A 25,513-nucleotide genomic window follows, 5' to 3' on the forward strand; every position below is an offset into this window, starting at 1 on the left:
ACTATTGAAAGTTATAAAATGATCATTTGACTATAATATGTTACCTTTGTTGAGTCCTCATACTCTTAAAAGTTATAAAATAGTCAATTGACTGTTCATATATTTCAAACTCTTCATTTTTTGTTAAAAAATTGACGGTCGTCTGAGCTAGATGTTAACACACTCACTAGAATATAATAAAATTTGATATCGAAAATGTTTGAGTTGTATTTTATAGATTGAAACTCTCTTTATATTATGTTGTTGAGCCAGTGTTTGAAAAGACCAAGGATATAAGTAGATATCATTAAAATATGATTCTATCATATCAAATTCAACAGCTTAACTTCCAACTCAGAGGATTGTCAACTTTTTAACAAAAAATGATGAGTTTGAAACATATGAATAGTCAGTGATTATTTCGTAACTTTTAATAGTCACAGACTCAACTATTGAAAATGTATACTGTAAAATTCACACGTTAGCACTAATAGAACAAATAAATAATAATAATAAACAATCAAATTAACCGAAATTGTGTTGTGGTGATAACCAAGTCGAACAGAAGACGACGACGCACAAAATTACCCATTGTTCTCTATCACTTAACAAGGGAGGGAATAATGCACCCTATAAATACCCAAGCCAGTGGTATTTCCCACTCAATGTGGGATAATGTATTTTTTGTGTTACTAACATCAACAAAGCAACGTCCTATAATTTGAAAATTCGTTTTATAATTTTTAATAATCAAACAAAATAATACCCTATAATCAAGTGACCACTTGTATACTTTACCCTTAAAGATACAACTGTCATTTCAAGAGTTTAATTAAGAAAGCTAAAGATATTTATGATTAAATATATCATTCTAAAGCATTAACAATTTATCTTGCGAAGTCCTTGTTGAAGAGAAAAAGAATAATATTAAAATAAGACGGAATGCGGGGAAGGGCTATCAATTTTACTCTTTGAGGTTTAATATATGTACAACTTTTACATAGTTTTATGAATTTTTTAAAAACAATTTATTACTGTTGTTATTTCTTATATAAAGAAAAATTCTCATGGTGCGTTTAGTTTACGGAATGTAAGATTACTAGGGAATAGGATTATTGGAAATGTTATATTTTGTATTTGGTTGGCTTAGCAGGAATGTAAGATTATCGTGTTTAGTTAAAAGAATAAAAGATTATTGGAATGTATATTTGACCAAATTGTCTTTATTATATATTTATATAATATTACAAGTTGGAAAATATTTATATATTTTCTTAAAAAAAAATTAAATTCATAATATTTATATATTTTTTACAAAATAAAAAATAAAAAAAAGTTTAATGAAAGGGTAAAATTTTATTTTAACCTTTGAACTTCATATAAAATTTTAATTATAGATTTTTTTTTGTAAATCTAAAATAATTTAAGGATAAATTTGTAATTTAACTTTCGTAGAATTTTTATTATTCAATGATAGAATAAATATAATTTTGAAAAAAATAAAAATTTAAGGGCATTTTAGTCCAAAATGCCGGTAATCCAACAATACCTAAGGAAATGGAGGTAATGACATTCCCGGTAATATACCCCAAAAAATTCACTATTAATAATCTTACATTACAGGAAATAGGATTCCTGGACTAACCAAACAGGAAAATGTGAATTCCATTACCATGGAAATCCCACATTCCTCTACCCAAACACCCCCTCAATGCTATGCGGAAGGGAAACGATACAAGTAAATTTATTAAAGTAAAACTATAAGACAAAAATAATACGATAAAAAGCGTATTTTTTTTCATTTTCCTTTTTTTATTCTTTCTTTATTCCTTTCCCTCCTCACCTCATGGCTGCCAGCCAAGAAATCAAACGAATCGAAAAAGGAAATGTCACATTCCAAGGCCAACTTCTACGCCACTCAATGCATCTTCCACTTGTTATGTATTTACACATCTTAAATACTAGAATAATAGCATTTTTAAGATACGATAATTTTTTTCTTCTGAAGAACATATGATTAAAAAAAAGCTTAAACCATAATTACCGACACTTTTTAAACATGCTCTTTTCAAATTTGAACTTAGCGAAACTATTCTTTCTCGAATGCCTCCTGCTAAGGTCGTCTGATATAAGGGTAGGCTGCAGGATTTGCCAATGGTGCTGGGAATCAAACAAAGAAGCCTTTCCCCTGTCTTTGAGTTAATTTTCAGTCTTCCGTATAAACTCCCATTTTGTATTATGTATAAATAAACAATCGAAGTTGAACCATTCGCATTTGATATATAAAATTGGAATCCAATGCCAAATTTAAAAGATAAAAGCTTTATTTCAGATCTTCTCTAAACATATTGTGCCAACAAATTGAGTGCTAAAAGATGAGATAAAATAGCTCATTCATAACCATTGTATCCCAATTTCATGCCATGGTAATCACTCTCAAATGACCAGATAAACTGACAACCTAACATGATCCTTGATGGATACCAATCCATAAAAACATTGTTTCTCTTGGCTTCGAGACTGTCATGGAAGTCAAACTAGAGTACTCCAACAAAATTGCAAAGAAACTAAACCTCCACAGGTTTCAGTTCAATGGTAAAGAGGTTTATGCAGCTGGTGCAACGGATGAAGGTCCTAGATTTTTACCCTTTCAGATCCTCCTGTTTAAAGGCAACTCCGATTCATCAAATTGCCCCTGAGAAACAATAGCCTTTTCAACTTCGATCTCACCATCTCCATCTTCTGAAGAGGAAGATTGAGCATGATCAACAAGTCCTTACACGAATAAGCTCATGCGTAAATAAAAGTTAACAAGAGGGTGATTACCTCAATAAGAATAATTACCTATTAGCAGAGAAGCAAACCATCTCACAGGCTCACAGCCATAAACCTCACTTATATTATTAAGCATAAGTATCAAATCATCAAAATAGAACAAACACACTATCTTTTCAACATATGTAAACAATCATAGGCGACTGATTAAAACATGCACATGTAATGAAGAGTTTACCTCTGCGTGCTAACAGGGGGAATGATCATAATAACTATTTTCTTTTCAAATATTCCTCAGTAAGGCAAATCAGATCTCAACTATGTCAATTTAGAAATATAAATACAAAGTACCATATGAATCTCATAAGTAAGGCAATTAATTTGACAATAAGTTCGTCAATTTAGAAACGGGAAAAGATAATGACCGATATTATCAAACCACAATCTTTTTCTGAAAGTTGAAAGTAAATAGTCTCATACAAGATATAGATAAATATGTTAATCAAGTTTCGTTTCAGGGCATTACGGAAAACAATCACAAATACATCAAGCACAAATTTACCTTACATACTAGATGGTTCTTTTTCAAACAGTGAAGAAGTTGAAATCAACACAAGCATATGCCTGTAACAGAAGAACTTTTATGGATTAAACTCTTCCAGCTAAAGAAATAAACTCCCCCTTTCCTACCCGACCCCTTTTATCCCTTTCCAAACAAAAAGGAAGATAAAATGAGGGGGAACAGAAAAAAGCCAGAAAGGTTGCCTACTTCCTAGAGCATATGAGGGCAGTGAAAGGAGAGCAAAGGCCATGCATCCTCTCTTTACCCTGTAAAACTAAGAAAGTGTAAAAACAACGCTAAGAACTATCCTAAACTAAATCTACTAAGGACACATATATCCAGAAGTTGCACGTTTCAGTAACCATAATCCAAAGATTCCCAAGTCATACATTACCCCAGACAAGTTAAACCAGTCAGTCAACTTCGCCAATGTTCTTCACAAGTGCACTTCCTCTTTCTTTGTTTCAGAGTCATCAGAAGCCTCATTGCTAGTTTCTTCACACCTCGACTCAACCTTGTCCTCTTCAACAGTCTTCTCCCCCACAAACTCGCCCTTGTCCTCTTCAACAGTCTTATCCTCCACAAATTCGTCCTTGTCTTCTCCAACAGTCTTCTCTTCCACGAACTTATTGCATCTGGCTTCATCAACCTCGGCATCATTTCCCTTGTCCCGAATAATTCCCTCCATGTCATCTTGAGGCTCTAACTCATCTTTCCTTTCACCATTTAGCTCATTTTGTCTTGCAATATCATCCATAAAAGCATCCATTAGAATTTCATCCCGTGGAATTCCACCATTATTGTTCTCCTCCATAACACAATCAACGTTTCTAGTGTTTTCAGCAGCAAATCCCAGCATTTCCACATTATTATGAGCAGCAGCACTGGTAACCACCCTAAGATCAGAGCCACCATCTTCACTCTCGTTATCTGATCCATTCTCCACTACCTCCTCATTAACATTTTCCACTATCTGACTCTGCCTTTCTAAAAACTGTAACCTCCTCTTCAAATCTCCCAATTCCCTCTCCATCAAAAACAACCTTTCTTTTAATGTCAAATTCTCTTCTTCCAATTGAGCTATATGCGTATCTTGATCATCCACTCTATTTTCCAAAACATTGTTATAATCACCTCCATAACTAGGATATATCATCTCGAACCTACTTAAATCATGATCCAATCTCCTCTCCACTTCCACGTGTTCTTCGACATCACTCTCACTTGAATCCCCACCATTTCCCCCATCCTCATCTTCATCGTCATCATGACCAGTTTCAGGTGAACGAAGCCGAATCAACCCTTTCATTGACCCATAACCATCTACACCCCATTCTTCCTTGGCCATGTCACCCAAAACCTCCCTTGATGGCGAAAATATTGGCGTAGGAAGAACAGCGGGAGTCACAGGACATGGCGACACCAAAGAAGCTATTCCACCAGAATTTTTTGCTCGGATTATAAACGAAGTTGTATTCCGCGGAGCATAAGGAGCAAACCGGTTGTTGCCGTGATTGAATTTCTTCTTGTTGCCGTAGAATTTTCTGGCTTTTAACCGGTTCTGATTTTGTAGCTCGTTAAGAGTTGGAGGCTTGTATCCTTGAGTATTACCCCCTGAATTAGCGGTCACAGAAGAAATAGCAGAACCAGAGCCCATGGATAAAGGCTTATTCTCAAATTTCCAAGAATCTTTACCGAAAGAAACCTTTTTGCCCTTCCAATTGTTATTACGATTGAAAGAAGAAAATTTCTTGTTAGGGTTAGGGTTTTGGTTTGGGTCCTGAGATTGCCAGGGCTTAAAGCTTCGATTCAACATCATCGGAGGACCAGAACTAACGGGCTGCGACTGCGCTGCCGCAAATTGGTTCATCGCCTGAGAGTGAGCCACCGACGCCATCAACTGATGAGACTGATTCATCATCTGCGGCTTAACTGGAACTTGGACATGGACCTTGTTCATCATCATTTGCGGAGGCTGATTCATCATCTGAGACTGATCGTTCATTTTTTAACAAAAGAAAATGAAAAGAACAACGAAATCAAATAAATCTAAAGAGAGTAAGGGATGAAAAGAGAGAAACCCTTATTCCTCAGTTTTAGAATTGAAATTTGTCGCCAGATCAAACGAATTACTACCGATCCGTTAATTTCCTTCGGTTCTTTTAGTTTTCTCAAAATTAAAAACTGGAAATTTTTAGATTCAATTGCTTTGAACTGAAGCCCTTTTACCCTAAGTTCCTCTCCTGAATCCCTAAATCTGGAAAAGTCTGATTGCCCAATGCAGCGGGGCCAATGGTTGCTTTTATAGGGGACCAGAAGAGTCTCTGGACGGTTAGATTTTCAGGATTAGAGATTAACGGCCAGATCTAATTCGCTTGTCGAAGCCAAGATCGACAAGCAATCTGTTTGTTAGACGGGATTTTCTTTTAGATCCTTGATTTTTTTAACATTTGCAGATAAGACCAGTTTCTTTGAAGAAATATATTTTTGCAGCATATCTTGTGCGAATTTACTATTTGACCCCTTTAATTTGATTGCTTACTTGTCAATTCCTTATGTTCGCTAGCGAGTTTCCAAATAAAAAACATAGTAATTAGTTTAATCGATAAGTTCTATTTTTTCTTTTAATTGAACAAAAAGAAAAACTCTATTTTTTTTTCTTTTACGTGTATTATTGTTTCGACGTGGCTTAAAATGATCATTCGGTTTAGTATCCTAAGCGATTTAAGATCTTCATTCGTTCTAATATCTTTGGTTTAATTTCTATCTGTGATTTTTTTTGGAGGGGTGTTGTGATATTTAAAAAAAATTATTAATTACGGTTTTGCTTTTTAAATAAATGATTTTCTGTTTATTTTATTTAAATATTATATAAAATAAGAAAAATAAAATATGATTATAACAGCCTTAATTTTTAATAAGCTCTTAAATGAAAAATAGAACAATTGAATCGTTATGAAGTAAAGTGCATCCGATTGAACCACTTCGTTGATAAAAAAATATTCGATCCTTTGCTAACAAAAATCGTCTTCTATTACTAACGGAAAATAATGAAAGCAACGATTGATTTTCTATTTGCTTCGTAAAAGTTTAATAATCTATTTGTTCAGGGATGAACGTAAGATTTTATGTTATAAGTTAAATTTGAACTTATAAAATTTTCGGAATAAAAACATAATTTTATTAAAAAAATACATAAAACAAATCTAAAATATATGATAATTTTAAATTTTTAGAGGGGTGACTACCCCACCCTTCTTACCTAAGTTCATCCCTAAATGTGTTTAATAATTAAGCACATATATAATTTTTTATTAAGATTAATTTAAAAATAATAAAATAATGTAAATATAATATTTATATTTTTAGTAACTTGCCGCTTGGGAATATCTTAGGCAAGACTTTTAGCAGGAAATGTATTATTTTGGTGTAACAGTTTATATTAATTGATCGATTAATCTGAATTAAATACTATAAAAATAATGACGATTCTTTCGATCTAATTTATTTCATTCACGAACGTTTGAATTAAACTTTTGACATTATTTAAAAAATATGATGTCTTATCTCATTAAACAATTGGTTGTTGATAATGGACACTTACAATGTAATTTTAGTTTAATATTTTAAGATTGGGTAGGGTGAAGCTAGGGAGATCAAGTCTTAGTCTATTTTAAAGATGTTCTTCAATTTCATTCAAAATTATAGAGTTAATATGCGGTAAAAATTATGCTTTGATTTTTAAAAATAATAATGTTATGATTTAATTATTATAAAATTATAAAACTATAAGTTAATAATAAAATTATGTTTTTATCTTCAATAAAAATTAATTTTGTATGATTATTAGTGTTGACTAGTGTCAATTAAATATAATTGACAACCTAATTATAAAGTAGTGTTTATATTTAAGGATTAAATATATAAAAAGTGTCTAACCTATGCCTTTGGTTTCAATTTAGTGCCTAACGTTTATTTCGTTCTAGTTTGGTACCTAACGTTTCATTCCGTTACTCATTTAGGTGCTCGGATCGTCAACGACATTAATTTCCCCGTTAAGTGACATGTGTCACAATCTGGTAATTTAAAAATATTAAAATTAAAAAAATTAAAATTCTATATATATTTTTAAAAAAAAGAAAACACAAATTTTGAAACAAACCCAAAACTTTGAAAACCTTCATTTCAACCTTTAAACTCACGTCGGCCATCTCCTTTTGTCATCGAAGAAGTTGCGCTCGACCTCCCCTCCTCTCGACGATCAAAACCCCTATGAAATCATGACTGGTCGATAACGAATCATTATTTTATAACCTCCTAACCCTAGGATAAAAATCGCGATTCCGACGACCAAACGACCGTCGATCGACCACAATTTCATGTGGGTTTTGGTCATTGAGGTGAGGGGAGGTCCGGATGGAACTTCGTCGACGGAAAAAATCAACAGTCGGCGTGGGTTTAGGGGTTGAAATGAGACAAGTATCATTTAACGAACAAACTTAACGGTCCGTCACGGCTTGACCCATTTTGAGTAACAGAATGATACGTTAAGCACTAAACTGAAACGAAATAAACGTTAGGCACTAAACTAAAACAAAAAACATACGTTGGACACATTTTATATATTTAAGCCTGTATTTAATGTTAAATCTGAATAAATTTATATACTCTTACAAAATTGAATTACTTACACTCAAATTACCTGAAAAATAAATATAATCCGGCATTGGGATCACTCCTCGAGTTGAATATGATGATTAATACCTGGAAAATAATTGGTGGGGTTACATTTAATCACTTGTCATATAAGTGATTTGGCAAAATAAATGTTAAATCCAAAATTAGGTAAAACTGATGTATCATATATTATTTTAAATGTAAATTTAGTATATTGACACATAAGCCTATCCACTTCTAGCGAATTATAAGATGCCATTTTTATTACATATTATTGTTTTATATATTTCAACGATCATATAAATATATTTATATTTGATGTATTAATAATATGTGAATATAAATCTGTGATTTATAGAATATGCGGTTAAAAGTTCTCAATTAATTTTTCATTTATTTTAAATCGTGGGTTTAATATTCATTAGGTATAAAATTCTTCTCTCTCGTCTTTTAAGTAAAATTTGTTCAAAAAAATATATAAATATATAATTAATCAATTAGATGATAATAAACTAATATATAATAATTAGAATATTATATGATATTAGCTAGAAAGTGTACCTAATATGTAAATAATTACATCCTCTTACAAATTACAATTAAAATGAACTATAATTTAAGGTGTATTTTTGGTTGGTAAAGTATATTGAGAAATATAATTAAATATTTTAATTATACTTACTTTTGCGAGATTTACAAATTATAATTATTATTTTAAACATATTACGATTAAATAATTCAACAATTACACCCAAATATAATTACTTGATGGTTTTCTAAACATAATTCGTTTATATTATATATTTATACAGATAATTTTGTGTGTGTTGCACTAGTATGTATATTAATGTAAATTATTTTGAATTGACAAGTTTAGTCCTTTAAATTAAATAATTTAATATTTTAATATGATTACAAAGTAATATATGTGTATGATTTTAAATATAAATACACATATGTATAGTTATAGACTAAACTGTTTGAATATAGACCATCTAGAGAAAATATGACATCCTTTACCGCTAAGATTCTAAACCATTTAACTATGAATGCTCAAACACCACTGTTTGTAGACGATGATGCTCAAACTTTGGACCTTTAGAACAACAAACATCCTTTTAACTAATAAGATAACTTAATTTATGTAATACTATAAATTAAGTTAAAAATGATGGTTTCTTGTGTAGCAAATGATCAACAAATTTTTTAGTTGGTGATAGATAATTAAAATAAAAAATTAATTAAAAATATTTTAAAAAATAATTCACGTATACCTCTCGTCTAATGAGACTCTTTTTTAGTTGTAAGACTCTTATATTTTATGCATGAGCTTGGCTCCTCTCTCTCTCTCTCTCTAAACACCTCTATTTGTAGACGTTGATACTCAAACTTTAGGCTTATAAGATAACAAACATTCTTTTAACTACTAAGATAGCTTAGTTCGTGTTGAAAACTGAATATAAAGCAATGAATATAACTGTTTTATTATATTTTTCTGCAACTACATCACTAGCTTATATAGGGATCTTATTTACTTCAACCTCACAACTAACTGTAACCTCTAACAACATTCATAACAAACTTTCCATACACTCTTAACAATCCTAACAACTCACACACATCAGCAAACCACACTCCATGCACACATTAGCATTCTATATACTCCAATATTCTCCCTACTCTTTTCCTTCTCATTGAGCAAATGAGAAAACCTGCACTTTGGGTCGAAATTGCTCAAACGAAGATTTGGACAATGAATTATTAAACCATTCGTTCTAGTTGAATCGGAAGTGCGATGCTTCCTTCAGTTCAACTTGAATCGAAAGTGCCGATGCTTCATTCTGTTCGATTTAAATCAGAAGTACTGATGCTTCCTTCCATTCAACTTGAATCAGAAGTGTCGATGCTTCCTTCCGTTCGACTTGAATCGAAAGTGTCGATGCTTCACTCCATTCGACTCAAATCGATGCAAACTTTTGATGTGAATGAACATTCAACAAAAAATTCTAAAAAAAACATATTCTATAACAACAATGTGAAACAAAACCAGACACCAGCAACATCATTGAAACATTTGGTCCACATCACCATAGAGTAAGTTTGCGGCCGAAATGCCTTGCTATACCAATTCTATGTAAGTAAACCTCACAACCAGGCTCCATACGGTTGTCATGTTTCACAGGAAGATCATAGTTGCTGACCAAATTAACCTGTTGTTGATCAAAACGTCGAGCAAGAAGATCCATTAAAATAAGGACTTGAGTCAAACCATCTTTAAACTATTTGATTATCTTGTCTCGGTCAGCTTGATTGAGAACACCTTGCATTGTGGTAACATCATAACTAAGCTCAACAAGTGATCTATGCAATGTACTAGCACGGTTCCTTGTGCGTACAAATATTATTGTCTGCCCTAGGCATTCTCCAAATTCAAAAATCCTCTCTTCGATCACCATAACCTTGGAAAGTTCATCTGGAACATTCACCTTGTACTGCTTCACCAACTCCAATGATAGTTCTTCCTTCTTGAAAAAATGTTGATTATGATCTCTCATGATGATCTTTAATACAAAATTCTTTACAGTCTCACTAAATGTGATATAGAACAAGAGAACCTGGCAGTGAGAACTCATCTGACAGAGAACAAGAGAACTTGATGTGTACGATGTATCGCCTGATGTAACGACTTTGATGGTGGAGTCCTCGGGTTCATCGAGGAACTTGTTGATCTTTTTATTCTCGTCGATTGTTAGGTTTTCAACTCCCAACTCCGCCGCACTTTTTTTCTCCGATGTTGAGGAAGCGCTCAGTTCTTCTGGAGCATCATCTTCCAAATCGACCCATCGAACAGGCACCTCAGCGATCTTTTTGGTTGCTTGAGGCGTTAGTGCCTCGGCGGAGGTGACGTTCGAAGTGACAGAGTTAGCGGCGGTTTCACCCATGAAGTTGTAGAAATTAATGGAACAAACGGGAAGTTGTAGAATCCATGGCAACTGAGTCAGCAGTTTGCTGACTAGACCCATTATGCACCATGAGTGAAGAACCAGAGAGAAGAAAAGTTTAGAAGCGTGAAACCAAAATTCTCAGGACTTTGGCGAAAGATACCATGTTGAAAACTGAATATGAAGCAATGAATATAACTGTTTTATTATATTTTTCTGCAACTACATCACTAGCTTATATAGGGATCTTATTTACTTCAACCTCACTCAACCTCACAACTAACTGTAACCTCTAACAACATTCATAACAAACTTTCCATACACTCTTAACGACACTAACAATCCTAACAACTCACACACACATCAACAAACCACACCCCATGTACACATTAGCATTCTAGATACTCCATTGGTTCATGTAATACTTTAAATTAAGTTAAAAATTCACATTTTCTTGTGTAACAAATGATCAATAAATTCTTTTAGTTGATGACAGATAATTAAAATAAAAAATTAATTAAAAATATTTTTAAAAAACAATTCACATATACCTCCCATATAATGAGACTCTTTTGTGTCTCATTCCCGTTCTATTCGCAAGTATTTCAGAGAGCGAAATATCTTAATCCATTCACGCTTCCATAGCTTTAATTGTAAGTTTCCTATATTTTATGCCTAAGCTTCTCTAAAACTTATATATCTGTTATAAAATTTTATTTTCTGAAACATATGTATTTGTTATAATCGTTTTGTGTGTGTTAATATCATGTATGATGACTTAAAGTTACAAAAATTTATATAATACAAAGTTACAAAATATCATATAAAATTTTAGAATATCATAACGTTAAATATCATATATATTATTTTTTATATTTATTAAATCATATAAAATTTATCATATATATTATTTTTTTATATTTATTAAATCATATAAAATTGAACCTAAATTAAGAGAGGAGTCAAAGTTAATAAAAATTAAATTTTAAAATATCACATAATCCTTTTAACATATTTGAACCTGAAAATTGTGTTAATGGTTTTTTGAACTTCCTTGAACAGCTTACCCTCTAATTTAATGTTTATTTCATAATTACCCTTCATAGCGAATGAATTGACGGATTTCCTCTGATCCAAGTTATAAGATAAAATAGATGACAAAAAATATCATCAAATTTAAACAGTGGATAGAATTTAGTATATATTTTTTAAATATATTATTGATTAGAGATATAGAATAGGGAAAACAATATGTTATGGAAAATCTTAAATAACGACGCATATATTTGTTAAATTAGTGATTATTTGTTTTTTATAAAAAAATAGAGAATTGAAGTTTTAAAAAAATTATTCAAGAATTAGATATTTTCTCTATAGTAATTATCAAAGTTGTCTTTAAATAAAAGATAAAATCATCTTATAATAGTAGAATGTTAGAGTTATTTACAACAATGGAAATATTATTAAAGATGACAATAATTATTAACATATTTAACTCTAATTAAACATGTTTATTTATAAATTTAAAAAATATCATGGAACAATTTTAAGCATAAAAAATTATTAAAAAATAAATGTGTTCATTACATGTTGTAAACAAATGTTAATATTAACACTAAAAAGACGTGAATATCAGTAGGGATGGCAAGCGAGCGGGTCGGGTGCGGATACCTCCTCCCCCATCCTCATACTCACCTAATATTTTTCAATCCACCACCCGCCCACCACCCATGATGGTTAAAAATTTTCAAATCCACACCCTCCCACGCGGGTACATTCTCAAATCCATCCCCACACCTACTACCCACTGGAAACGTACTCGGCTAGACCCGTCTGACAACAAACTTAAGTTATACATAAGCAACAAACATAAAACAAACACATCTATCAAAAAAATAATAAAATAAACCAATGATTATCTGCGTTAAGTGTTAATATAGATCTTAAAGTACATAAAATATTATAATAAAAGACATAATTAAAGTCTAGAAACATAAATGACAAACACATAATGTTTTTGTTCTTTAGCACAACATTATAAAATTTCAAGCAATACTTGTGACATCTGATACTCCAGTATTACAATCATCATTTTCATAAAACACCATGATAAAACACCAGTATTGCAAAATACTCGGTTAAAATTTGAATTTGAAAAAGTCAGTTTCAATGGCGTTAAAAATGGAGGTTTGAGAAGTACGAGTGAAACACTTAATTCTATTCAATAACTTTAAAAATGGAGATTTGAGAAGCAACAATCTGACTCTGTTGGTCTAAAACGTGGGTGCTCAGTCACAAGATACTAATTTGTAGAACATTAAGAAATTAAGCTTAAAATAAACATTGAGATGAATCTAAAAAATAATTAAAAATCAGTACGAGCAAATAAAAATTAAACTCTTAAAATGAAATGCAGAGGAGCTTAAAACGAAATGACTATGGAAATGACTCTTACAAAAATTAAATTTCAAGTAAAAAGGGAAGAAACGTACCTTAATAAGCTGGAGAGTGGAGACCAGAGGTTTGAAAGAAAAAAATTTATGCATAAATTTATCCCTAATATTTGGTTAAATTATAAGTTATATCTTATACAATATTAGGATTTATAAATTAGTCTCTTAAAATTATACCTAAATTCATAATGGTCCAAAATTTAATGGATATTTAGTTGGGCGGGTGGATGTGGGGCGGGTGGATGTGGGGCGAGCGGATGCGGGGCGGGTGGATGCGGTGCGGATGGGGGGCGTGTAAGGTCTCAAACCCATTACCCGCCCACTAACCGCGACGGGTACCACTTTTTAAATCCACACCCGCCCACTACCCACTAAAATTATACCTATTCCCGCCCCAATTGGAGCGGGTGCGGTGCAGAATCCACGAATTTGTACCCGCTTGCCATCCCTAAATATCAGTATTTCATATTTCAAAAGGATTAAAATTGTGATGGTTGGATTTAAAATGCGCCATTGTAATTTTTAATTTAAATGATTAAATATTAAAATAATTTAATATATACACTAATTTTGGGTATCGTAATATAGAGGAGGACTGAAATTTGAGATTTTAAATTTTTTAGATTTTTAATGTTTTATAAAATTGGGGTTGTTTAAAACTATAAAAATTTAAGTTTTAAATTTGAATAAAAACTTTAAAATTTTAAAAACACGACACATGTCGCTTATCGGTTTATTAACAACTATAATTACAAAAACACATTAAACTACACCCAAAGGCTAAAGCAAGAGTTGTTACCCAATACAATATTATCGAGGAATTTACATTTCCGTCTTGCGCAATTCTTCGGTTCCATGCGCAAAGTGGCCTCTCTCACCAAAAGTGCAGGATCCTTTAGAAAAGTTCTCGCAAAGCTTAGTCTTAAAGTTGTTCCCCGAGCCGGACCCACTCCTAGCGGTGTTCTTCATGCTACTTCCAGAGGTCGAACCGACATTTAAAATCAGTTCGTGAACCATTGCAATGGCTTGCTTGATCTGATCAAATGTTCCCTCCAGCTCAATGTTCCTTGAACTAGGATCTGACTCATTGTCCCTTATAGAAAGCTTGGCTCCTGTAACCTGACAGATATGCTTTGAGTTCACACCTTTTTTCCCCGATAATAGCTCCAGCAAGGGATACATCAATGCTGATCTTGGCAGTGGAAGATGCTCCAAAGCTGGCTGCAGCACCAAAACCTGGTGAGGGAGGCTCCATCCTTCCGGGCATGCCTCTTATGAAACGAGGATCCTCGTAAGCAGGACCAGTTCACTTGCCAAGCTCCAATCATGAGCAAAATGGCATTTATCACCAAACTTGCAACCTTCAGGCGTGCTGAATTTGCTGCACAAAAGGGTCTTTAAAGCTGAAGGAGATGAGCCGTCAGGGAAGGATGGCGGGGCTACTGCATTTCTGGTAGCTGCAGGAAGAGCCGGGTTGTTACCAAGCATCTGAGACACTGCCTTGATGCCACCCGGAACATAATGCAAGAAGTGACAGCTCTCACCAAATTGGCACCCAGAATTGCTGTGAAAAAAACAGAACTCAAGAATGTCAAGCTAATATCAAGTAAATACTGTCCTGCTGGTTCTATAATTCAAGTACTAGTTCAGTCTATGAGATACAATTATGAATTCGTCGAAGCTCTTCATGTGTACACCAGCTAATGCAATACTATGAAATAAGTGTTACTACAAGTAACATCAGGAATCACAACGACAATCTTCTGCATTACTCTATTGTATAACAAGCACCAAGAACATGTCACAACCTTTTATTATTGTTTAGAACCAAGCATCTGTAATTCTGAACCCTACTATTAACTTCCATTTTTTAAGCATTTTCATGTGATAAAAATGTGTCATTTTCACCCAAAATATACTCAGAAGCCTAGAAAACTGTAAATAGGCCTTCTCTGTCACCCCAAGAAAAACATAAAAAAATTATTCACAGGAAAAAAATAAATGCACACAAAGTATCAATTTTTTTCTGTAGAAAAAGGGATCCCGGCTTGTTCCATTAGTTTCTCTTAAAACACTTCCGTTCATAGGTGTGACTTGTAAAATTCTTGTCAGCCTACAATATGTAAGTGATATTGATGTGCAGTGCATATTGAAGAGTAAAGGAGGGAACACCAATAAGATTTTACAGAGGATAAATGAGAGATTTGAGAAAACTCCATTAATCAATAAAGACATGATTTTTTTCTGAAAAAAAGACCCACATTTTGACCAGGAATTGGTGAAGTTTTTTATTTACAAGAGAAAAACAAAAAAAAAACTTAAGAGACGGGAATCATTACTCAAACAAAGCGCAATTACATGTTACCCAAAAGAAACAAATATAGATGACCCTGTACCAAAATTGCTCGAATTCACTCAATATTCAACACAGAGCAGCCATGTTTACTTGAAAAGATTCTATAAGTACAATAAATCAATCCTGTATGGTTTCTCTGTTTAGCCCAGCATGTCGTTAGTCCAAAAATTCACCAAGAAACCAATCATTTTTATCCCATAGTCTTTCTTATCATGATTAGAGCCAAGAGCATTGCCTGTATAAACATCACTTTAAGTGACCATTAATTAGTCGTAATCACATAAAAAATATTGTTATCAAAAAGAGGAATTGAAAGCACATAAGTATTTTACGATGATTTAAGAGTATGTGGTTCAAATTTAGTAAAAACGGACTTAAAATAGAGGAGAAATTGAAGGAATGAGGAAATCAAGGACTACATTGCAAAATTGTCAAAATAGTCGATCAAATTTTAGTTTTTCGAGTAACTCGGGATTTTCAAATTTTAACTCGACTTGAAAATCAATTCGATAATTTGAGTTGATTCGAGTAACTCGACTAAAGTAACTTGAAACTGAAAAAAAAAATCAAATTTTCAAGTAAAATCAATTTTACTCACCCCTAGATATAAGTGGTTAAAGAAAAATATTATTCTCTATTAGTTATTATTAGCGCTCAAGAAATGATTTGACTTTCGATATGAATACCAATTTACACTATAAAGGTTTAAAAATAGAAAATGAAAATAGAAAAATACTTCATGGAAAATACTAACAATGTATTTCGATGAAAAAAATAAAATAGTTTGAAGAAGACGTTTCAAATGATTGAAAAATAATTGTTTCAAAATTAGTGTTTATAGTTATTTTTATTTGAATAATATTTGAATATATATGATTTGAGTTATTCAAACATTAATAGCAATTGTTTAGTATTTGAAAAGCACATTTAACAACAATGTCAAGTCCACCCAAGATGCCATTCTTACATTTTCAATACATCCAGTAACATTGGTAAGTTGAAATTCTCAAAAGATTGAAGCCAAGATAATAATACTCGAGGAATGGTAACCAGAGATCTGACATAAGCAGACAACTCAAATGTATGGTGAATTACATTAATCAAATAGCTTAAACCCTAAACCCTAGTTTGTCCACTCCAAAATTAGCATAATCAGGGAGATGCATCCACATATCTAGAATCCAATTCTGCGCCAAGTTAGTAAATAGGTCGAAGAATGTTGTCCCAGGCTCTCATGGCAGAGACAAAAAAAGAAAAAAAAGAAAGATAATAGTTGCCGATTCAGGACCGAGCTAGAGCTATGTATATTCAAGAAACAGTCGTACATGATGTGCTCTCAAAAGAAAAGCCAGTCGGGCAATTGATCTTGCGCTTGCACCTCTGAATGCCAGGGCCTTTGCTAGCATCAATTTCGGGCGAGTCGTCTATGACGGATTCTTGTAAAACCAACCCTCGGTTCCTAGATAATTTTCGGATTGGTGTCGTTGATGTTCCTGGATTGTTTGTTGCTGGTTCTCCCTCGGAAAGAATTGAGTGTGAAACTTCCCTGTGAGGCATCAACTCCTCTCCAAGTGACACCATGTTCATCATTACCTAAAACCCCATTCATTCAAGATTTCAAATAGAAGGTCAAACAAATTAGTGTTAACCGTGCTGGCAAAATATATTTTTTCTGTTGTTAAAACAGGCAACTGGTAAAGTTTGATCGACATGAAAACTTCGCAATATGGACACCTACACACCATTCTCATAACCTTGCCTATGTGTCATTAGCTCCTCACCAACAGATACCACATTCATCAATAACTGAAAGCCGGTTCATTTAAAAACTGATGCTTAAAGGAAAGAAATTAACCTAAAAACACTATAATAGACTAATAATTTATTCTAACAAGTGAGCAACGAAGATAGTTTGGCATACTGATAAAGCAAAAGCACTGAACATAGTACTCAGTAGTACTTGCAATATCTGGATTATAGTTTGGCATTATACCTTGTAATCGAACCTGAACACAAAATGGCTATAAGCAGCCTCACCGCTTGCTACAGACGAAGCAGCAGGGGCATTTTTGGGTCCTGAAAGCAAACAGTAAATGAGACAATAGCTTATCAAGGTATAATGCTAAGTGAACTGTCTGTTAAGTTACAACTTAATTGTCTTTAAATAAACTTACAAACAAAATGAGAACTGGCTTCATCCACCACTATTTCAGCTCTCCCATCTTTGACTAAGAACGAAAGGGCAAATAAATTCTCAACAGTCTGAGAAAAAGAACTTCTATTCAATATCAAACTTTCAAGTTTCACTTGTCTCCCTCTCCTTAAAATTCCAAACATCACAGCCATATTTTGTCAGTGTCAGTTTTCTCTTCAGTGCCAGCATCATCAACCTGTTGAACAAGATGATAAATCTTTGTAAAAAATGGTTGTAAAAATAGTAGATATATAATATATAAGTCATGATTACTAAACTTATGATATCACATAATATAACAGTCAACCACACAACCACCACCACTGCACATCAGGATACACTCATACACATTTCATTTACTCACACATCTATAACCATCAATTAACAGAAACCAAACAAGAAAGCAAACTTCAAATGTCCCAAAAGAGATCATCTGAGAATAATTCAAAAGCACAGCAATTCCATGATATATGGGTAGTACCAAGCGACTCACTACCAACTTAAATACCATCTTCACGATCTTGTGTTCTTGTAAAAATTAGGGTCATAGTTGTAAAAAGAGCGCCTGAGGCGCAAAAGCGCAGAGGCTCACTGGACGGGGCTTTTTCAACACTGAAGCGAGGCACGTAGCCTAGGCGCAACGAGGCTCAGTCGAGGCGCAATTGAGGCGCGATGTGGGCTTAAAACCTTGTAATTATTACTGCAGGGCCTTCTCTTCTATGCATACATGGTCTACAAAAATGAACGACCATTTTCGTTATGTTGTTTCAAACAAATAAGCTTTGTAATTGTTTATGGTCATTTCTTCACCTAAGTTTATTTATCTATCAGTATTTGATATTTTCTCTTCCGCTCATCAAAATTTGTGACAGTCTAAAAATTAAGCAAACCTATAATAGGAATGCATTGCGATTAACTGATGAAAAGAAAGGGTACTTCTATGTATTAGCATAGATTAAAAAGAAGTTTAATTAACTTACTGATTAATAACTAAGTGAAGGATAAAATCTATGATTTAAAAGTTTTGAGTATGTATAAATTATTTGAATTTTACTAAAATAATTATATTTATTTATTTTGAAATCTAATTTAATTATTCTAAAATTTACATTATACTAATTTAAATAATAATATTTCACAGAACACAAATTTTAATATTAAATTTCAAAATAAACTTATCCTATCTTATCTTCATTTAATTTTTTAAAGAAAATATTTATTATTATTTGAATTTGATTTGTCTTTAAGGCTCTAACTACACGTAAGAGTCTCATTTTTATTTTTTCCTTCTCCTTTCTTATTTAAAACCCGCAATCTACTGTCAATCGACCTTCTAATCCATACATACTAATCTATCGATCGTTCGCTTCCTCTTTTTCTTCGACTGGAGACTGCGACGTTGAACAAGAAAGTAGCAACAATTCGATTAATCACACACATTCAATTCTTCCGTAAGTGATTCAGTTCTTCGATTGATCTTTCGATTTATACTGTTAACCATCTGTGTTGAAAGAATTTTGTTTTTCTGAATCAAATTCTCTTGATAATCACACAATTCGTGCGTATGTGTTTGTTCTTGTTTTTTTCTTTCTTTTCTAAGTATACAGTTATTCGTAATTTCGTATGTCTGTTCTTGTTTTTTTTTCCTTTTTTAAGTATGCAGTTATTCGTTTGCGTATGTGTCTGTTCTTGATAATCACAGTTTCTCTTATTTAATTTTCTGTTTTCATTTTTCTGGCTTCTGGGACAATATTGCAGCTGTTAATCATCAATATTTTTTCGTATGTGTCTGTTCTTGTTTTTTTTCCTTTTTTAAGTATGCAGTTATTCGTTTGCGTATGTGTCTGTTCTTGATAATCACAGTTTCTCTTATTTAATTTTCTGTTTTCATTTTTCTGGCTTCTGGGACAATATTGCAGCTGTTAATCATCAATATTTTGCTTTTGGAAAATCTGATTTGACATTATGACTTCTGAAAATCAGTCATCAACTTCTTCAAAGCAAGATATAGCTTGGAAGTATTGCATTGACATGGGCAAAGGTAAAGTAAAATGTATGTTTTGTGACAAAATCACTTCCGGAGGTATTTATAGGGCTAAACAACATATAGTGGGTGGATACCGGAATAGTACAAGATGTCTAAAATGTTCAGCTCATGTATGCGAGGAGATTAGAGAATATATGGAGAAAAAGTGTCAAAATAAAAAAGAAGCGAAAGTTTTATATGATTTTGATGATGTAGACAACTTTGGGGATGACGAGGATGATGAAGTTGGTACATGTGTTCGCAAAAGTGGTAATAGTACTAGTAAAGTATCAAAGAAGCAAAAGGGCATTAAAGGACCAATTGATATGTTTTTCATCCCACCACCCGAATAAGTTGTGAAAAACAGAAAAGATGGAAAAATGAAGCAACCAAGCATCAATGAAGCATGTAAAAAACAACTACGGGAGAAAGCATGTATGGAGTTGTCAACTGGTTCTTTGATGCTGGATTGACGTTTAATGCAGCAAATTATGATAGTTTTAAAGTAGCAATGGAAGCGGTGGCGCAATGTGGGACGGGTCAAACCTCTTACGTACCACGAAATCTGAGTTCCTTTTTTAACTAAAGCAGTTAAGGCAACCGATGAGATGGTGAAACAAGTACATCACGAGCATTGGACTAAATATGGTTGCTCAATCATGTCAGATGGATGGAGAGACTCGGTTGCACACAAAGACATTATCAACTTTTTAGTCAATTCTCCAAAAGGGTCGGTTTTTATCAAATCAATTGATGCTTCGGACATTGTGAAGAATATCGAACAATTGTTTATTATGCTTGATGATATGGTTGAGGAGGTTGGTGAGAAGAATGTCGTTCAGGTGGTAACCGACAATGCTTCTGCATATGTAGCAGCAGGTGATGAAACGTCCACATTAAATTATTATATTTGTATATATTAATATAATTATATAAGACTTGAAGTTTTATATTATTTTAATTTTTATATCTTTATAGGACGTTTATTGATGGCGAAACATCCACATTTATACTGGACTCCATGTGCTGCTCATTGTCTTGATTTGATGCTTGAAGACATAGGAAAGATTTCGAAAGTTCGTGTCACGTTGAAGAGAGCAATGGCCTTAAACGGGTTTATATATAACCGTACAGGTGTTGTAAACATGATGAGGAAGTTTACCGGGAAAAGAGAGTTGGTGAGACCCGCGATAACCAGATTTGCCATCGCTTACATCACTCTTCATTCAATACAAGTTCAAAAGGCAAACCTTAGAAAGATGTTTACTTCTGATGAATGGAGGAAGAGTAAATACTCAAAAGAGCATGGCGGTAAAAGAGTCGCATCCATTGTTTTGATGCCTACCTTTTGGAGTACAATTGTGTATATCCTTAAGATGATGGGTCCACTCGTAAAAGTGCTTAGGTTAGTTGATGGTGAAAAAAGGTCGGCCATGGGCTATGTATATGAGGCCATGGATAGGGCAAAAGAAGCAATTGCAAACTCCTTTAATAATGTGGAGGACAAGTACAAAGATGTGTTTGCAATTATTGACAAAAGGTGGGAATGCCAACTCCATCAACCATTACACGCGGCCGGGTGTTATTTGAATCCTCAATTATTCTACTCAAATCCCCAAATTCAAGAGGATAAGGAGGTGATGATCGGGTTGCTTAAATGCATTGAGAGATTAGTGCCGAGTGTTGTTGATCAAGGTAAAATAGAGGACCAATTGTCACTTTATAGGAACGCCGAAGGTATATTTGGGATGGCAATATGCAAACGTCAAAGAGAAGCAAAGTCACCAGGTTACTTTCTTTATACATATATATAAAATAATATAAATCAAATTTAATTTTTGCTTGTTCTAAAACTTGTTCTAAAATATATATTTACAGCCGAGTGGTGGGCTTTTTTTTGGCAATGATGCACCGGAATTAAAAAAGTTTGCCATCAAAGTCCTCAGCCTTACGTGTAGTGCAAGTGGTTGTGAGCGAAATTGAAGTATTTTTAGCCTCGTAAGTAACTCATATATCATTTAAGAAACATCATAAGTAATGTTTTTGACTCTTGATTATTCTGTTATAATTTGGCAGCTTCATAACAAAAGAAGAAACCGACTTGCGCAAACTCAGCTCAATAATTTAGTCTATGTGAAATATAATCGAGCGTTAAAGCGGCGTTATAATCATCGTGATGTCATTGATCCAATCTCTTTGGATGACATTGATGAAAGTAATGAATGGTTGCTTGGTAGAATGGATGAACAAGAAAATGAAGATTATGTGTTTGATGATGACGATTTGACATGGAAGGATGTTGGTATAGCTTCCGGACCTTATGAGCGTGACCATAATACTAGAAGAAAGAACGTTGCTAGTTCAAGCTCGAAAGGAAAGGAAAAAGCTAGACCACACCTTGTAGATGAAGATGATGAAGTTGTTATGCTAGAGGAGAGTGACACTGAAGAAGAAGACATTGGGGATTGTGAGACGGATGAGGAGGAAGATGATGATGACATACCACTTGACGACGATGATGAAGATTAGTTTGATGTTTGATGATGATTATCAGTGACTTTATTTGATGTTTTGTTTTTGCATGTTGAATGTTTTTGTTAAACTTAGTACTTGATTATGCTTGTTGATAACTTTTATGACGTTAGGTTGATATTTTGAATTTGAGAATAAACTCTATTGAAGCCTAATATTGGGTATCTATGATATTTGAGTTTGATTGCATTAATATATACATGTGTTACAATTTTTTGGATATCATGCGCCTCGCCTTCGTGAATCCCGTGCCTTTCATGCGCCTCACGCCTCAAGGCTCCAGGACACTTTGCACCTCGATGCGCCTTGAGCCTTTGATAACTTTGATTAGGGTATCCAGTTTCAAGTCTCCACAATTTTGACAAAGCCTCACGTTGAATCAAAGGATTGTAGTTTTTAAGGAACAAAACAAATCAAACCAAACTCTAAGCCACACAACAAACTGAATACAGTTCTGTCTAATTACCAAGATTTTAGAACTAAAAACACTTGAAATTTTGAAATATAATTTGCCTAGTTAGACTAGGAACAGATACTAGTTTTGTTTTATAAAAGTAAAATAAAAATATAAAATGATAAAAGTAAAGTTGATTAGGTTACGTAAAGTTTGAGCAATTTCAGTTTTTGATAATCAAAACCATAAAGTAAACTGAATAATTCCATCATCATTTGAAACAAAATTATACTAAGATGCAAAAAATAAACACAATGATTACTGAGGTTTTTCAAATTTCGTAGCTATGTTCTCATAATCCTAAATGATGCTTAAAAACTAAAGACCAGACAAAACATGACTTCACCTCATCAGGCCGAGCAGTATCAGTTGATCTAACATTGTGCTTTCTAGTAACCACAGGCTTCCGTTGCTTTAATTCATTATTCATAGGTCCGAGCCTAAAGATCAATAACATAAAGCAAAACAATTCAGCAATAATACAGCAATCCTTATCCCCCAACTTATTAAAGACCAAAAAGAAATCTCAAAATGGTATCCAATCTAAAAAAGAACTAACATGGTGCAAATTCCTCTGCAGGTTCTAAGCAATGGTGAAACAGCCATCCCAATATCTTTCCAATCAATCGATATCTGCTCATTTTCTTGTGTTTCGAGGCTCCTGTTGGATTTCCAAAACTCTCTAATTAAACAATTGACGAAGTCTGCTAGGCTGATTCCCTCACAAGAAATTGACTTAAATGAAGTTGCCAATGTATTGACCAAGTCCAGCAATGCCTCTGCATCAGCTACTTATTCACGGGGCATCGACACTACAACCCCAAAAGAGAGAAGCATCAAAATTAATTACAATAATACATATATGTTTCTTTACAAATAAAATGGGTCGATTTGCATCATATTTTGGCAGGTAAAAATGAAAAGAAAAGAAAAAGATGAACAAAGATTACTAAGTTAACTAAATTAAAATCTAGAAAAAACTCGACACATTCAACGGGTTAACGGACTTCCTTAAGAAGTTGAAAATGAAATATGACAGATTATTATACGAAAATGGTGAAAAGTAAAATAAAAACAGCTATTCAAGAACATCAAAATGGGACAAAACAAGTAACCGGAAACAAATTCTCTAAACATTTACAGGAAAAAAATACAGGGAAACCTTGTTGATACAAGCTGTCAACTTCATGAATTATGATGTTGAATTTATTAGAATCCACGCTCGATATTTCATCCCTCGCATCTGCACCACCCATAATTTTAATTAAAAAGGTTTTAATCAACTAAAATTTGAAAAGAAAAATAAAAGAAATATACAATTTGTAGAAACAATAGTAAGAATATCATTTCAGGAAAATAATAAGAATATAAGTAACCGTTGATTTTTGTCATCACGGCAAGGTATCTGGAGCGAAGAACCTTCCGATTTTCCGCATCATCTTCACGATTCAGTTGGCTCGACTCAAGATCCGCCGACTCACCCCTGGCCACTCCCGCAACCTTGGTTCGAACCGGTTCAGCTGCTGTAGTACCCTTATCCGTTTGTTTCTCTTTCTTCACAGTTCTCCTCATAATTTCAAATAACTTGAATCTTAAAAAATAACGAACAGGCCAAAACCCTAGAGGAAGAAATCAATGGAGGAAGATTTTCAAGCTCAAAAGAAAAGCAAGGGAAGTGACAACCGTCAGAATCATTTCAATTTTCTCCCTCCCATACTTTCTTTTCGGTTTCACTTTCCCGCTACTAATTTTTATACAGATAACTTGGGCTTTGGCGATTGGGCTTCATGAACCAATCACTCACTCATTTATTTATTTATTATTAAACTAACATGATTATAATTAATATATATTCAAAATATACTTTCAATCATTTAATAATAAATATTTAATTATTTTTCTGCCGTCGTTGGAGTTTAAACTCTTGACCTCTAAGAAAAATAATAATTTTTTTAATCACTGAGGTAAGTTGATTCGTACTTATCATTTATTTATTCATAAAATTGTATTTCACTGATTTGTTATAGTTTTAAAATACTAAAATAATTATATTTGACGAGAAAAATATAATGTGAAATTGGATTAAATTAAATATAATAATTTAAATTTTTAATTATTAATTTAATTCAATAAATGAACATAGTCACATTATTTACATATTTTAAAATTAATGACATACACCAATTAAAAAGTTTATTATGTTTAAGAGCACTTAATTAGAAGTGGTAGAAGAGTTTATTCTTCTTTCTAGAGATCTCAAATTTGAATAATTATGTCTGCAAGGAGCTCTAAAATGAACAATATTCATTTTACCACTAAATTCACTCAATAAATTTGATATATTATTATAAAATATTTTAAATTAAAATTAAATTAATATATTATATAGGTTTTAAGAATTAAAATTATTATGTTAAAATAATATTTAATTAAATAATGTATTCATATCTGAAAAATGTAACTATTTTATTGTTAAAATTATAATTAAATGACTTGGCGTATAGGGTTTAAGAATTAAAATTATTATGTTAAAATAATATTTAATTAAATAATGTATTCATAT

The 25,513-nt window shown here is 32.7% G+C and overlaps 1 protein-coding gene and 3 pseudogenes across 2 annotated transcripts; all 4 read right to left on the reverse strand.

The window, feature by feature from the left end:
* Window positions 1–3,283: 3,283 nt before the first annotated feature.
* On the reverse strand, window positions 3,284–5,545 carry LOC120194388. Of its 2 annotated transcripts, XM_039196702.1 has the most exons (2): window positions 3,894–5,537; window positions 3,284–3,851 (listed from the first exon to the last, which is right to left on the reverse strand). In XM_039196702.1, the coding sequence occupies exons 1-2, from the start codon at window positions 5,319–5,321 to the stop codon at window positions 3,753–3,755; spliced, it is 1,527 nt and encodes a 508-aa protein (XP_039052633.1). In that variant the 5' UTR covers window positions 5,322–5,537; the 3' UTR covers window positions 3,284–3,752. The 2 variants fall into 2 exon arrangements, with proteins under 2 accessions (XP_039052633.1, XP_039052632.1); XM_039196701.1 differs by having other exon boundaries at window positions 3,284–5,545.
* A 4,532-nt stretch (window positions 5,546–10,077) lies between these two features.
* LOC120194234 lies at window positions 10,078–10,961 on the reverse strand (annotated as a pseudogene).
* Window positions 10,962–14,168: 3,207 nt separating this feature from the next.
* Window positions 14,169–15,157, reverse strand: LOC120194235 (annotated as a pseudogene).
* A 1,773-nt stretch (window positions 15,158–16,930) lies between these two features.
* On the reverse strand, window positions 16,931–24,677 carry LOC120194014 (annotated as a pseudogene).
* Between the last annotated feature and the right edge of the window lie 836 nt (window positions 24,678–25,513).

The sequence above is a fragment of the Hibiscus syriacus genome, unplaced genomic scaffold, assembly GCF_006381635.1.
Source record: "Hibiscus syriacus cultivar Baekdansim isolate YM2019G1 unplaced genomic scaffold, ASM638163v2 tig00116997_pilon, whole genome shotgun sequence".
Lineage (NCBI taxonomy): Eukaryota > Viridiplantae > Streptophyta > Magnoliopsida > Malvales > Malvaceae > Hibiscus > Hibiscus syriacus.

Bases quoted from the DNA above. Each gene is read 5' to 3' on its own strand.
- LOC120194388 (XM_039196701.1), bottom strand. From the start codon at position 5,321: ATGAACGATCAGTCTCAGATGATGAATCAGCCTCCGCAAATGATGATG.